The sequence below is a fragment of the Lepidochelys kempii genome, chromosome 3 (genome assembly GCF_965140265.1).
Source record: "Lepidochelys kempii isolate rLepKem1 chromosome 3, rLepKem1.hap2, whole genome shotgun sequence".
NCBI classification, from domain to species: Eukaryota; Metazoa; Chordata; order Testudines; family Cheloniidae; genus Lepidochelys; species Lepidochelys kempii.
In genome coordinates, this window is record NC_133258.1 from 156,554,154 (window position 1) to 156,570,432 (window position 16,279).

The 16,279-nt window shown below is 44.0% G+C and overlaps 1 protein-coding gene across 5 annotated transcripts in view; it reads right to left on the reverse strand.

Annotated features, from left to right (window-relative positions):
• Nucleotides 1-16,279, reverse strand: part of XDH (xanthine dehydrogenase) — a 77,404-nt gene that overhangs the window by 48,930 nt on the left and 12,195 nt on the right. For all 5 annotated transcript variants that reach the window (XM_073338670.1, XM_073338672.1, XM_073338673.1 and 2 more), the window contains 11 exons: nt 14,505-14,601; nt 12,839-12,947; nt 10,524-10,650; nt 9,476-9,537; nt 8,131-8,256; nt 7,315-7,401; nt 6,393-6,534; nt 5,422-5,514; nt 3,397-3,548; nt 1,472-1,565; nt 569-678 (listed from right to left, as the gene is read on the reverse strand). In XM_073338670.1, coding sequence (XP_073194771.1) covers nt 569-678; nt 1,472-1,565; nt 3,397-3,548; nt 5,422-5,514; nt 6,393-6,534; nt 7,315-7,401; nt 8,131-8,256; nt 9,476-9,537; nt 10,524-10,650; nt 12,839-12,947; nt 14,505-14,601 — 1,199 coding nt within the window. The remainder of the gene's footprint in view (nt 1-568; nt 679-1,471; nt 1,566-3,396; nt 3,549-5,421; nt 5,515-6,392; nt 6,535-7,314; nt 7,402-8,130; nt 8,257-9,475; nt 9,538-10,523; nt 10,651-12,838; nt 12,948-14,504; nt 14,602-16,279) is intronic.

A 16,279-nucleotide genomic window follows, 5' to 3' on the forward strand; every position in this document is an offset into this window, starting at 1 on the left:
TCAGCTTCTCCCACTCACGTCTTTACCCACCTCCTAGAAAATCACCAGAAAGAAGTAGAGATGTTCATTACATTTAAAATTTATTTTAAAAAATTGTATTGTCAGATAGCTTCAGAGGAAAATATTCTCAACTGTTGCAGTTAAAAATATTCCATTAATTTCCATTGGCTTGTTTTTATCTGATGTGGAACCACCCACATCTCTTGATAGCCTAAAAGGTTAAGTACGTGGAGAAGATCTATATGTGTCTGGTGGACAGACACTAGAAGAGACTTAAATAATGTTTGGAGTCCCTCATCTGGTGGCATATTACCATAGCCAAAATGAATACAGAACACTTGTGATCCAGAGGGGGGCAGCCATTCTAAAAATGACCTTCCTTCTAGCTGACCTAATTAAGCACATCTCTGCTGGAATTAAGGGCTAATTAAGCACATCTCTGCTGGAAGTCAGTCTTCAAGGAAAGGTTAGTTTAGATTAGAAGCATTAGACATTTTGGGTCCCCTATAGGGTAACACCAGCTCAGCTTTACACAGCCATTAGACTATTGTTAATTCCAGCACCTCACCTTCCTAGAGTAAGGCATCTCAATGGAGAGTAATATCTCCTTAGGCTTTAGCATTGTCTTTCTGTAACCAGTAAAGAAGTTTTCATCCATCCTTATAGTCCTTCTGCCCTCTGTAGAACAAGTTGAGGAAAGAGAAACAAATGGTTGGGCAAGTATATCAGGCAATAGTCTCCCATTTCATCCAGGTAAAGAATTATTATCAGGCACATAGAGAGGACTTTGTAGTTACATAAACTAAATTTGATTTGATCTGATCTCCGTTATTTTTCCTCTTAATTTCTAACTCTTTTTAGCCAAATTCTGAACTACTTCCTCAAGTTCAGCTCAGTCCTTACACAGGCACAACTCCCACTGACTTCCATGGGAGTTTTGCCTGCATAAGGACTGAGTTAAACAGGAAATAAAGATTTTGGGATATGTCCCTTTGATCTTAATTCATTCCAAACACCCAAGTGAATCAGTTTCCAACATCCCAATTAGGGATATGCGAATAAATGATTTTTCAGTTTGCTGGCAATTCCAAAACATTGAAAAAAACCATCATCTTTCAAAACACAATTTTTTTTCAAAATCTTCAGCAAGTCAAAAAGCATGTCAAATAATACCAATTAATCATTTTGTTTCAATTTCAATTTCAAGCATTTTTGGAAGGGGTATTAGTGGGATTCCTTTGAACATCTGCCATAACAAAGGCAAAAGGGATTCTTTATTGAGACTGTTGAACATAGATAGACCTTGTGGTTCTCCCTGGCTCTTTAGCACCCAGAAAGACTAAAACAGAGTCCCTAATGTTACATGCAGGGTTTTTTCCCCTGTGTTCTGGCCTGAACTAAGCAGTCAAGGGAAAGGACTGCTGATTACCCTATATCCCACACTGCCATTTTGAACTTTGAGTAAACTTACCTTTTGACGCCAAAGTCAATTTGCTGCCACATGCCATAAAGACAGGGTTGAGATCGGAAATTGGACTAGCAGTCATTATATTTCCCCCAAGAGCCTGAAATAAAGTAAACCAAATACATGGATTAGAAGACAGCTGGGAAGGTATGGCTAGTGCTACTTTACTATCACTGATTCATATGTAACCCTAAAGCTTATCTAGATTCAGGTTTGTTTTGCTACCGTGACAATTTTAGGGCCTTTATTCAGTTCCAATGATGAACATGCAAAACCCACAGAGCCAGTATCAATCCTAACCAATCCTAAGGCATTTGACTGAAATGGTTTTCAAGGATGGTCCTTATCTGTACATAAAAAATGCCTCACGCTCTAATCATTCATGATAATGGTTCCAAAATTGAAATATTGGAGCCATGATGAAGGGCCTGATCCTGCAAGGTGCAGAGCACCTCCTGAGAAATGCTCAATGGCTCAGTTCCTACTGACTGTGCTGGGAACTGAGGGCACTTATAACCTTGCAGAATAAGGCCTCGTGTCAGGTTTTTCAGCCTGCTTTAAAAGTGATTTTTCTTCTTCAACATGTCTCTGGCCTCAAAAAAACATAGCCCTCAATAACTTGCAAAGCACAGAGGAGTAGGATCAATAGATGCTCACATTCTTGGTTAGCCCTAAAAGCAGGGCTTGAACTGCGGTTTGCAGAGGACAGGGAAGATGCACCCTCTAAGCATCAAGGCAGTATCAGCTTCCACACTCAGCACTGAGTAGGATGACCATGTTAGTGTCGCATTGAGGTATGACAGGCCATTCCAACCCACCTCTGCCCATCTCTCATCTTCCTTACAGAGTCAAAACACTCTGGGCATAGGTAGATTCAGACCAGGAAAAAGCTACATCAGTTCTGCTTTTCAGCACCCAAAGAGCACCTGGGCCCAGGTACGGCCAGTGTCATTCAGGCAGCCCTGTCGTAACACCACTCCAGAGAAGCCCCTGTTGAGGGCTGCCTTCTGAAGCAGTAGCAGAGACTGTAGAAGACGGAGTCTCTTTTGCTTACAGAAGAATTATGGGGTTAATGCTATGAGGCTTCCTGGTCAGGCTTTTGTTTTAATGACCCTTTGCAGTTATGGATCCACCATAAATGCTTCTTTGTTAAATGACTCCTCATTTCCAGGCTGCTCTAGAGTTTTCCCATTTGCCTGGTAATAGTAATGAATGCAGCAGATTCCTTCTGCTTTTCCTTGGTGAGCTGCCCATGTCATATAGCAGTGGCTCTCAACCTTTCCAGACTACTGTACCCCTTTCAGGAGTCTGATTTGTCTTGCGTACCCCCAAGTTTCACCTCACTTAGAAAGTACTTGCTTACAAAATCAGACATAAAAATACAAAAGTGTCACAGCACACTATTGCTGAAACATTGCTTACTTTCTGATTTTACCATATAATTATAAAATAAATCAACTGGAATATAAATACTGTACTTACATTCAGTGTATAGTATATTGAGCCGTATAAACAAGTCGTTGTATGAAATTTTAGTTTGTACTGACTTCACTACAGTTTTTTATGTAGCCTGTTGTAAAACTAGGCAAATATCTAGATGAGTTGATGTACCCCTTCAAAGACTTCTGAGTACCCCAGGGGCATCCCTTGTTGAGAACCACTGTCATATAGCAACCTAAGACGACACAAGACAAAATAGTCTACAGCCTTCACGGGCCTGCAGTAGAATTTTATTGGAAAAAAATCCACAAGAAAGGGACAAAATGTCTTTCAAATAGGGGCACAATGTCTTTCAGATGTCCCAGCGTAATAAGAGGAGCACGAGGCATGTGATACTGGCAGGGTCAATTACTCAATCTGAGTTTTCTTCATTGAAGTTTCTTGCCCCTCCCTCCCACATTAGCTCACTAGCTTTCCCCCCAGTCACTTACTGCAACGTTTTTGATCTGCGGGCCTGCAAACCACCGCAGCTGTTCTAGAACAGCCCGGAACAATTCCGTTTTGCAGGAAGGAAGTTCAGCCACAGCTTTTTTCAGCACCACTTCTACAAAGCTCAGGGTGCAGGCAGCACCAAAGGTAATACCTACAAGGGGAGACCACCAGAATTTTTACCAACAACCAAGGTGTACATCTCCCAGGAAGACAGTTACACCGGGGCACTTGCAGAGGAAGGTGCATGAGGCACTGTATTGTTCCCATAAATTTTTTTTTTCGTTCATTCGTTCACTAATATACCATTTTCCGGTTGAAAATGTTCGACCGCTTCTCCTGACCGAACATGCACTAAACGGCAGAGTCCACCCACAACAGGCAAACGCACAAACTGCCCCCACCAATTAGGAACCACCCACAACTATACCAACCGCCACGCTTATGCCAGCACTTATTGGGAGACGAAACGCGTCTGGGAATTGCTCATGAGCTAAAGAACCTTTCCCTCATAGGTTGCCAGTGTGACACACAGGTTGTTCCTATCTCACAGGGGCCCCTATCTGAGATGAGTCTGGTGGATTTAAATTGCAACTCTCACAGAATAAACTGAACACTATGCTTTATATGGGTTGGTACACTCAACAAAGAGGTGAAGAACTGCATTGGACCATGGATACTGAATTACTTCTAGAGTGTGTCTACACTGCAACGTAAGCCCAGGCCTGAGCCTGGATTCAAGTCTAACCCCCTTGCGACTACACTGCAATTGTACTAACTCACGGCTCAGACCCATGGTCTCAGGATTCTTCAGGGCTGGAGGATCCATGCTCAAGTTATGTCGGGACCCAGAGTCCAAGCCCTATTGCCCCACTTGACTCGGGTCCTGGGAGTCAGCCAGATGTATCCCACAATTCCATGGGACAATTTCCTTACTCCTCTTTATCCCAAAAATCTGCCATTCACTCTATTGGAAATGGAAGCCACCCCGCCTTTGCAAGTGGCAGACACTCAGGTCAGCGTTAACCCATTGTATTCTGATCACCAACCTGCAAGCACACTATCAGAGCGCCTCCTGGGTTTGCAAAGGAGCACAAACTGATCACGCCTTTTGCAAAGCGAGCTGATTCCTGCTAATGTGCAGGGTGGGCAGCAAACTTTCCCACAGGGCACCGTGGTCCTAGGACTAGAGCATCCATATTTGGGGGTGGGGGGAAGGAGAGGGAGCGCTAGGGACTCTGGAATATGGTTATTTTGACTTGGGTCTGCACCCTGCAGGGTGGATGCCAGAGCCCTAGATTTGAGCATGGGTTAGAAAAGTCTACAACGTAGATGCTCAAGCCCAAGGTTCCCTAAATCTGCGCTTACATTGCAGCATAGACGTATCCCTAGAGGTTGAGTCATACTGGCAGGGCATACTGGCATACTGCTTCTGCCAGCCAGATAAGTTCAGGACTTCATTCACATGGGCTATCAAACCACTGCCTTATAAGCACAATTTTTTAAAATGAAAGATTGTGGTAACTTGCAAATTATTTGTTAATATGCAAATTAACCCATAAATTTGCATAAACCACCTCACATGGAACTGCTATGAAATTTCTAATATTTTTCCCAGTAATGACCATTCCTGGCCCTTACTACTATGTGTTTCCACATCTTTACAACATCTGGGCATTGTGAAATCTTTGTATTGAAATTTAACTCAGATCTGCCTTCCCCCCCATCTAGTCCCAGTAAAGGGGAAACAATTCAACTAATTAATCTCAAAATAATGATGAGCGGCTAACGTGTGCTTCCCTTACTCATGCAACTTGTCCTATTGATTTCAGTGGGACTCCTAGCATGAATAAGCTGAACAGATCTGGCCTCAGAAAAGGTGATGGGAATAAAAGAAGGGGGCCCTTCATCCTAATCAAAGCAGTTCTAGTTTCTCTGTTTTTTGGGGACGTGCACCTAGCCCCTCCCTTGTACTTTTCCCAAAGACCACACTGACTGCATAGCATTATGGAATACTCATTACCTACCCTCCTCGGTGTGCTGAACAAAGGTCATTTCAGGGATCCAAGCTGGTGCTATTATCACTGGATACAGCATGTTCTTTAACTTCATCTCAATACCTCAAGGAAAAACAAGACTCTCTGAGTTAGATGCTTCTCAGGGAAAACACAGCATTATTGTGTAACAAAGATCAGTGACCACATCTTATACCGGTTATGTAACAGCTTAAAGAGTTCCTGAAGAAGGGTCACATTTATCACTGGCCAATGGTGGTATTTGCATAATGAAATTTTAGGGCTAGAATTCATGAGATGTCCCTCCAATCTGCAATACCCACCAACCTCTTCCCCTGTGAAGGAGCTCCCAGACTGCATGCGGACATTACTGACTCATTGCTATCATCATGTTAGGCTGAATAGCACTTGAGTGGGAAAATAGGATGAGATATCAGGAGGGGAATTGTTCATAAAATCAGACTGGCTTTGCAAATCTCTCTCTCCCTCTCCACCCCCTGCAAAAAAAAAAAAAAAAAAAAGTTTGAGAGCACTGCAAACCCTCACATCCCAAGAGGTTTGCCCAGTCCCTGGACAACTTCAGGCAAATGGCTGAAAGTTTCATTACTGGATTCACCTAAGTACATTTTCAGTGCCTTTCTTCCCTTCCTGCAAAAACCAGAGCAGGCTGTTATGTATCTGTGTACCTCTTCTTGTCAATAACCCATTAATAACTGGCACCAAGTTAGAACGAAAGGCCCACCGATCTGAATTAGCACTTATTTAGCTTGCTCCAACAAACAGGACACAAGGATGTTCATGAGACTGATCCATGTGGGAAGAAATAAAATCCTCCCTGACATGCCCTTCAGAAACCACTCCCACAGGGGTTTAACTCTGGCAGTTTTAAGGAAGTCCAAACTGGTTTTGCATTATGCTTGGGAAAACCTTTCTGTGGATAACTTTAGCAACTGCTGAAACTGAACCTCAGCTGTTCCTCTTACCAACTTCTGTGTTCCCTACAACGAGCTTAGCCTTGGGGTACTGAGCCTTGAGCGCCAGCAGCTCCTCGAGTGTCGTGGGCTGTATCCACATCACACGCTCGCCTTTGAAGCACAGCTGTTCCTGGGGTTTGTCTTTCTGCATCTAAGAAAATAAAATGGGATGGACTCAGACTGTAAAATGCTTCCATCAAGAATCCCTGCCCCAGCTTTCTTTTTGCCAATTCTCCTCATCGCATGACTGCTGCTTATTAGGAAGAGGAAACTAGCTAGGAGTCAGCCCAATGTCGCTGCCCTCCAGTAACACGGGAACTTCTTACAAATGAAACAGAGGGAGCTGGTGTTGGCATAAACAAACTCAGTGTGACCCTCATGAAGGGAGCACCAGCGCACTGGATAATGTTGGGTTGGGTCTGGGGGAGCTGCCAGCAGCTGTGGAACTAACAACTGAGTTTTAAGGGTGATTTGTTAAATGTATAGGAGGCAGAGAACACACCCACCTCGTGGACCCAACCCTGGGCTATGATCACTGTGCAGGGCATCTGCTGGTAGAAAGTCTGCCCAGCCTGGGATAGCAGGGTCACAAGCCTCCATAACTGTTCCTTCATAGGGAGGTGCGGGATGATCGGAGAGAAAGCTAGAGCAGCTCTGAAAGTGAGTAGTGCTGACTGGAAATGGCTTGGCTCAGGCTGCTGGGGGATGCACTGATTCCACTTATCCTGTGTATCCCATGGAAAGCCTCTTCTGGCAGGGCTCTTATGTGAAAGACTGGAATGCTACTGCCTGCTCCAGGTCAGCAAGTGATTCTTATTTTATTGGTGTCTGTCTTTTACACTGTAAGCTCCTTGGGGCAAGAGGTCACTCAAATCCCATGTTATAGAATCAGGCCAATGAGCTGAATTCATTGCTGCATGAATCCACCTACCAGCAACTCTGGAGGGAAGATAGGCTCCTGTGTGGGATCCAAAGGATGGAATTCAGCCGGGTTGAACAAGATGGAGGATACCATTGCCTGTTAAACAAAGCAAATTTCTGTTAGAGAAATTTCTTTTCTCAAAACAAGAGGACTTAACTCTGTCTACATGTAACTCTGGTTCATTTTTCCTTTCTGACACAATGCTTTTCAATATTTCGTTAAATGATGAACAGTACAACTAATAGAGTGGAATGACGCAGACTGATGAATTAAACAATGGCCCAGTTCTTGAGCTCCCCACTTATATTTATCTGTCCTTAGCAGGAGTTTGCCTGGCTAAACACACAGGGTTTTATTCCAGTCTCACTTATAGCAATGTTAGACTGGGATAATTGAACAGAATCAATGGTAGATTTGCCTGAGCACGGATCAAATAAAAGCAAAGTGAGGCCTGGTCAGGGTGTGAAAAATCCACACTCTGAACAGTGCTGTTAAGCTGGCCTGTGTCCCTGTGTAGACAGTGCTAGGTCGACAAAAAATTCTTCCATCGACCTAGCTACCGCCTCTCGGGGAGGTGGATTACATATGCTGAAGGGAGAGCCCTCCCATTGGCATAGGTAGTGTCTACACTGAAGTGCTAAAGCAGTGCTGCTAGAGCATTTTAAGTATAGACAAGCCCATAGTCTGAGGTGCTTTGTCTGAATAAAATCAGAGTAAAGATTCAGGCTTTGGCACGTACAAAACAAAAGTTAAATTACAAAACACTAACAAAGGATAGTGAAAAGAAAGAAGAGGAGAAAAAATAAAGGTGTGGCAAGGCCTTACTGCATTGTCTTCTTTCTCGTTCATGCAGCAACCTGTGTCATTGACTTTTCCACCACAACAGCCTCCATCCTTTCCAGCCATACAGCAGCCTGGGCCATTGATTCCTTTCCCACAGCAACTCCAGTCCTACACAGGCAAAAAACTGCTTAGAGAAAAACCCGGAGATTTCAAGCAAGCTAAATAGGTTTCATCCACTTGCAAAAGCAATTGGTCCCCCATTTATAATTTCTATCATAGGAACAGAGGAATTGGAAATGGAAGATGCCAAATAATTAGGTCTCTCCCTTTCAGTGGGTCTGAATGGCCCCTTACAGCGTATTCTATGCCGTTTAGTTTTAAATATCCCAAGTAGTGGCACTTCCATCACTTCCTTAGGGATAGGTCAGTGGTTTGAGCATTAGCTTGCTAAACCCAGGGTTGTGAGTTCAATCCTTGAGGGGGCCATTTAGGGATCTGGGGCAAAAATTTGGGATTGGTCCTGCTTTGAGCAGGAGGTTGGACTAGATGATCTCCTGAGGTCCCTTCCAACCCTGATAGCCTATGAGATTGCTCCAGTGTCTGATGGGTTTCACAACTACCTATAATTTCATCCTTTACACCGAATAATATACACATGCACCACGCTAAATCATTGCTTTATGTCCTGGTGTTCACTACCCATCTGAGGAACGCCCATAATACCAATCAATGTAGTATATAGGTGCTTCATTTCTCCATGCAACCCCCCCGGGAGGAGACTTTTTTTAAAATGATAAGTAAAAAGTGTATGGCTGTGCTTAATGCCCCACCCCACCTGGGTGTTGGGTGTTGGGGGGAGGGGTCTATTCAGCGCTAACATTTCAGCTTAACACCACTGTCATTTTAGTTTTGCAGTTCAATTCTCATGAAAGTAATTACCCAACCGGACTCTGCAGTTGTATGTCCCTCGTCATGCACCGTAGTTAGGCACCTTTCTATACCTACACATACCCGGGTGATCTGGGAACTGCTTTGTTTTGTGGGATGCTCTATTTTTAAGAGCCTTAGCAAAAGCACTGTTAAAAGAGGCCTGCTTACTGGTGACCTGACATGGGACCACTGCACTGAGCACTCTAGTTATTAAAGCAACTGAGCAACTGCCATTAACGAGTAGGTCTCATCATGTTATCAGTATGTAACATATGTACTAACAGGATCCAGGGCTCTGTTTAGGATTGGTTGGGGAGTGGCGGGGGGGAGGGGGGATGCTGGTTGGCAAATGTATTCCCTTTTTCTCCCAGTCCAACAGTGTATTTTATCAACAGTTGAGCAAGTCAGCCTGCTGAATGCCTTGCAGAAATTTGTAATGTTATATGAGGCCACTTACTTTAGCAAATGTCCTGTACCCCTGCAGAATGGGTCTGTATCCTGTACAGCGACACAAGTTTCCTGCATGGCCAGTGCAAAGGGATAAAGGTTAAGAGTCATTCAGTCAAGAATTTCTGTGCACACAGAGGCTGATTTTGTGAGTGTTTTTCCCCACAATAACCAGCTCAGCATTAGACAGAGCTGATCAGAAAATGGGGGGAAGTGAAATTTTGAGAATATTTCTGCACAAAATTCCCCACTCTCTTTTTTATGTAGAAATTCAAAATCGCAATGAAAATTTTCACAGACATTTCAAAAATTTCCAACTATCTCTATTTAGTATTCAGCTGCCTTGATTGCATGTGTTTAATCTCAACATGCCGATTATCTAATGTCTGGAGCAACACAGAGCTCATTTCTCTTCCGTGGCTGACCTCTCTTCAGCAGGGGTGGCCACTGTACTGCTGGTCACAACTCCCTGATTCAGCACGAGCCCAATCCCAGCCGCAGCCTTAGTTAAAGCAGCCAAGGGACTGCGCTAACCTACACAAGAGGAGAACTGGCATAACGGAGTTTTGCTCCTCCACATCCCCAACCCTGGGCACACCCCTATATGTGGGGCTGCTGGTTGGGTCAGAAGCAAGATCTGTCATCTCCATTGGCTCTATGCCAGCAAGGAGTTTCCCCCACCCACCAGAAGGTGATTTATTTAGTTTGTAAGCTCTTTATGGCAGAGACCACCCTTTTGTTCTGTGTTTGCACAGCAACTAGCACCATGGGGCTCTGGTATATGACTGGGGCTCCTATGCACTATGGTAATGCAGATAATTCACAACAACAATGGGAATTCTCCACTGTCTATTTCCGGACAGAATCTGTTCATTTCACACCCATGAGCAATGTACTGTGAACAGCTCATTCTGGACAATCCAGGTCTTACTTTGATAGTAACTGGCCAGTTTTAAAGCAATCAGGTTAGGTGCACTCTGTCCCACTTGGGGAGGGAAATGTAGCCCCGAAAAAGCACAAGATGCATGCCTGCAGATCTGTTTTGGAATAGGCATTACCTTGGAAATTCTCTTCGATCTCCTCCATGTTTGGTTGAGGTCTGTTGCGAAGTAATGTATACATGGACATGACAATGCCAGGAGTGCAAAAGCCACACTGCGATCCATGGCTTTTTGCTATTCTCTCCTGAGAGGAAAAAGTGACCAAAACACAAACAGATCTTGTTAGCAGCACTACACTGATTTCCTGACCTCACTAGTCAGTGCTTCCTCACGTCTCTGGGCAGACCCTCCCAAAGGACTTAGGGCTTGTCTACACTTACCGGGGGATCAACACGCAGCGATTGATCCATCAGCAGCCGATTTAGCACTCTCCCATCGACTCCTGTGCTCCACTGGATCAAGAAGAGTAAGGGGAGTCCATGGGAGAGCGTCTCCCATCGACATCATTTAGTGTGGACTCTGCGTTAAGTATATCTAAGCTACGTCAACCTGAGTTACGTTATTCACTTAACTCAAACTGCGTAGCTTAGATCGACTTTTCCCTGTAGTGTAGACAAGACCTTAGTCCATTCAGATTGGTTTCAAACAGACTCACGAGAACTCATACTGCAAAATTGGGATCTAGATTTCAAAAAAAACCCCTAAATCTTGGCCTACTGAAATTGATGGGCGTTTTGCCATAGAATTCTTTGGGGCCAGGATTTCACCCCAGGAGTATCTGAGTCCCTGGGTTTCCATTTGCTCCATCATAAAGATAGGGGCTATTGGTCAGAATCAGATGTGCCTTTGGATTTCAAACCCTTTTCCCTCAAAGCTTAAGTGCTTGGATTCTGCGGGGTGGGGAGGTGGTAGGGAAAGGAACAAGCTCTATCCAATTGGACCCACCCAATCTCCATCCATCTCACTTTAGGTCTAAGTGTTCTCTCTTTATGGTTTACCATCATGGAAAGAATCTATACAAACTGCTAGATATGTGCAGAGGAAAACTTAATTTCCATCTCAAGGGCAGCATCTCTAGCAAAGATGAAACAACTAGTGACTCCAAACACTGCAATGTAGTATTACCAGTGTATAATAGTAACACGTTGCATTTCTCTCACAACTTCCAGAACCCTTTGGAAACATTACTAAATTAATCCCCAGCAATGCCCCTGTGAGGGGGATAAATGATAATATCCGAATGTTATAGGTAGAGAAACTGAGGCACACAGAGTTCCTGACTAAGGTCATCCAGGAAGGCCAAGGCAGAGCCAAGAATAGAACTTAGATTTCCTAACTCCCAGTCAGGGCCCCACAGAGGTTTCAAGGAGCCCAGAAAGGACAAAATCTGAAACTGAGGCCCCCAGCCCTTCCAAAGTATTACTATAGAGATGAAAGAGGTTAAAGAAGACGAGAGGGGATGGCAGGTAAGAGAGGGCCCAGGTCTGTAGTGTTGCTGTCCACCCCATGAGGATGGTGGCGGTTCTGCCTGCATGCAGCCAAGGAGCCGCTTCCAGTCCTGCCTCTCCCTGAGCTCTGGCCCCAGTTGGAGCTCTGCCAGTTGGAGTGGTATTCCCAACCCCCGACCATACTCCTACCTCTGGGCTCTCAGCATGGTGGGTTGCCTCAGGTCTGGTTCAATGATGCCAACACCAGCAACAGTGGGATGTGGACCCAGCTGGGGCAGGGGAGTCACTTTTCACACTATGGATGGTGGGCGCCAAGCAGGAGTAGCACTGCAACCCCATGCACCAGGTCACAATACCTCTCACTCAGATTTGCCGCAGCCACCCACCCATCATTTTGGGGGGCCCTTGGGAAAACTGCACTTTTTGTTCTACCTAGGCCCTGCACAGCCCTGCTCCCAGTCCTGTGCTTTAGCCACAAAATCACTCCTGGTGTAGGACTTGGATCAATACAACGTTGCAGGGCCAAAGCAAGAACACTAGCAGTGTAGCTGGAATGAGACCTAATATCATGTTTGCTTATAACAGAGAGTTACAATGTAGACATGTGCTTAGGTGCCATTCCCACTACGAGCAAAGTCTGCGCATGCGGTCTAAGGTGAAACCCACACCCTCCGGGCTTTGGCTTTATTAACAAGGAAAGTAAGAACAACACAAGCTAAACCTCAGCCCAAGTATTCCTCCCAGGGTAGGCTGTTCCAAGAGTTCCTCCAGTAGAAGCTGTCTGTCCCAGGTCGTACTGCCCAAGGAGCTGTTCCCACCTCCCTTATATCCAGGGCAGAGTTAACAAGCCATGCGTGCTCCCCAGGGGTCAGCAGAAAGCAGTAACTTACCAGGTGTTAGAGCCCTATGCTAACAGGGTGAGTCCGCAAAATATGCCTGCCACAGGTTACATTGTCTTAAGACTTAACGGCAGAGACAGCTCACCTGGACAGGATGCAACCTTGTCTTTGTGCTCCCTATGCCTTCAACAGTAGTCACTGCTACGCGATGCAATGCGCAGATGGGGAACAGACAAGCATTTACAGAGTAGTGGCTAGTACCGTAAGTTAAGGTCATTCGTTTGTAAAATCATTTGCCAGCGGTGCTCAGCAAATCATAGGTTTGCCTGCTTTGCAGCCTCTGATATATACAGTTACAATTCCAGGCAGCCTGGTTATGATAAGCAAATGGGCTAAAAAAAGGTAATGTTGCCTGTGACAAAACACTGGAGTCATGACAGCTCCACTCAGACAAGGCAGAGTCCTAATGAAGTCTGACACCCTCAGGGACATATCTAGACCTTCTTCATTGGATGGGAAGGGCCAAGTGGAAATTTCCAAATGCACCCTTTGTTGCTTAATGCACCTCTGAAAGGAACTCAGATGCCATGGTGATGGGTGTAGCGTTCAAACCTAAATTAGACAGAACAGACTGGACATACTTATTAACAACCAGCCAAATCCTGCAGCCCAAACTCAAGCAAAACTCCCAGTGACTTCACCTGAGCAAGAACTGCAGGATTTGGTCCAGGGCTAACAGCACTAATTCTTCTCAAAGCACTTATAAACATTAAACTAACTAATTAGTCCTCACAACGTCTCTGTAGGTAGTTTAAATGAGTATACAGCAAATAGGGAAACAGAGGCAGAGATGTCAAATGACTTGCCCACGCGACATGTGAAAGCTGGGAATAATAACTGTGGAGTTCCTGGCTTCCAGCCCTGAGCTCAGACACACCTCTTGTAGGTGGTGAACAAAGTGAAAATGTCTCTGATAAAAGATTAAATCAAACAATGTAGCCAGAACTTTCCCCATAATTAACTCTCCTGATCTCTGCAGCCTTTGTAGCCCCAAAAATAAATTACATAAATGAATATTCTGGCTGCTAGGGGACAGAATGATTGAAGAGATTTATTAATGAGAACCATACTTTTTCTTTTCTTGGTCAGCCTTTGACCTCATTAGAGATGTTCACCAACCCACGGTAAAATACCCATGGCATTTTCACTATATGAAGCTTCTGCCATTCTCGACAGAAAGAATAATCAGTGTTTTACTTCTTCTTGGTTTGATTTCATTGTTTAGCTCCACAAACGATCAAGAACTGAGAATGACATAATTCCATGTGCCAAACAGAAATAACTTTTTTGCAGATTAAATGGATATCTGCAGATACAGTGGATATCGACAGGCACACAGCAGCAAGATGATTCCAGAAATGTAATAGTGATAAAGATCCTAGCAGGGTAATTGTTATTTTACTCTTTCCAGGGCAAATGCGGGGCTGCATTGCAACAGGAGAATGCTACATTAGGGTTATAAAGGTTACCATATCAGGAAACACCATCTAAGCTGACATCTGGTCTGTCACAAGAGCCTGTGCACATGCTTCAAGACAAGATGTAAAATCTTCATAAGCATTGTACAATATCATTAGAGGAAATAACTTCTTGTATCTGCTGAGTTTACGTCCTAAATTGTGGATTGAGGCTTTGGCAGAACCGTAATGTTATATAACAACATTTATTTAATCATAAGCAGTGCTGCATCCCTGGATTCATGACTATTTTCATTTCCATCTCAGTTTACAGGTTCAGCTTGCAAAGGATACACGATTTTCTTCTGGGAGTTGTCAAACTTGGATATCATAACAGTGCAAGCACCACATCCACCTTCTCCACAGCCTAGCTTGGTTCCAGGTAGCCCCACTGAGAGAACAAGCGCTAAGGAAAATACAGAAGCATAGCAATAGCCCTGGCAAATGTACAGCCCACAACCCTTTTACAGCCAAAGTTTTCCAAAGGTTCTGGCTGAAAACTGAGTTCATAATTTTCTTCACACTTTCCCTTATCAACAACTTAGTTTTTACAGAAGCAAAGCCTCAACTACTGATGTGAAGACTACAGGACGGACACACAAAGATCTGACCATAAGCAGTTAAGTACCCAATACGCTTATTAGAGCTGGTTAAAATTTTCTGAATCTTGACGTTTTTCAACAATTTTTCAAATTTTGACCCAAAAAAACAGGAAGGGGGAGGAAATACTGCTGAACATTTTTTTTGCAGTGTCGTTGTATTCATATTGGTCCCAAGATATGAGAGAGACAAGGAACGTGAAGTAATATAGTTTACTGGACCAACATCTATGGGTGGAAGGTACAAGGTTTAGAGCTACACAAAGCTCTTCTTCAGATCTGGGGAAGGAAATCAGAGTATCTGAGCTAGACACAAGTTGGGACTGACTGTTAAGCATAAGGGGTACACGTTGTAGGCAGCCACTTGAAATGGAGTGGGCAATAAGAATTAGACTGTTATTCAAAAGGGGTTTGAAGTGGACTATAGCAGATTAGCAGGCAGGTGTGTTACAAATTGTTGTAATGAGCCATGAAACCAGCATCTCTGTCAAGTCCATCATTTTTAATGTCTTGTTATGAATTTAAGTTCCGAGGCTCACCTTCTGAAGGTGTTGTGCAGGTTTCCTTTGAGGACAAGTATTGAAAGTTCAGGTATGGAGTGATCGGTTTGTAAAAAATGCTTACCCAAGGGTGATACAGTGTTTTTGGTTTTTATCATTTTTCTGTGTAAGTTCATTCAAGAGTGTAGTGATTGGCTGGTTTCACCCACAGATTTGTTATGAGGCATTTAGTGCACTGGATGAGATACACCACATGTTGCAATAAGCATGTGTAGGACCCATAGATCTGGAAAGGTGTGTTGTGGGGTGTACTGGTCATTGCAGCAGTGGAGATATGTCTGCAGGTTTTGCATCTATTGTTCTGGCAGGGTCTGGTGCCGCTTTGAGTTGGCGGGTCCTGGTCTGTGGTTCTGATGATGAGCTTGACAAGGTTTGTGGAGTTGTTTGAAGGCCAAAAGAGTGGGTTCAGGAAAGATTTGTTTCAGGATGTGGTCCCCATCAAATATGGGTTGTAGTAGTTTGATGATACCCCATATGGGTTCCAGTGTGAGGCAATAGATGATAACTAGGGATTTCCGGTCAGTGTGGGGGGCAGGGGTCTGTACTGAAGCAGATTCTATGGGGGTATATGTTTCTGTACCTGCATCTGAGATTTTGACACCAATACAAACATGTGGAACAAGTAAGTGAGCAAAAAGGTAGGTGCTGGTACACACAAAAACATATAACTTCAGAAAACTAAGTCAGCAAAAACATAGGTAGCCAATTTTAGTCAGACAGATTTAGAGCCCAATTTTCAAAATTTGTTTCTGATGGTCAAATTCAGGAGTCTGTAGAAACAACTTAACTAAAAAGAGTTGATGAAAACAGAAGTTCTCTCCTGTAAGTGCAATAGCTATGGAGATTCATGGATAACAACAGGAATTAAAGAAAGTCCCTGATTCAGCAGGGTACTTGAGCATGTGTCTAA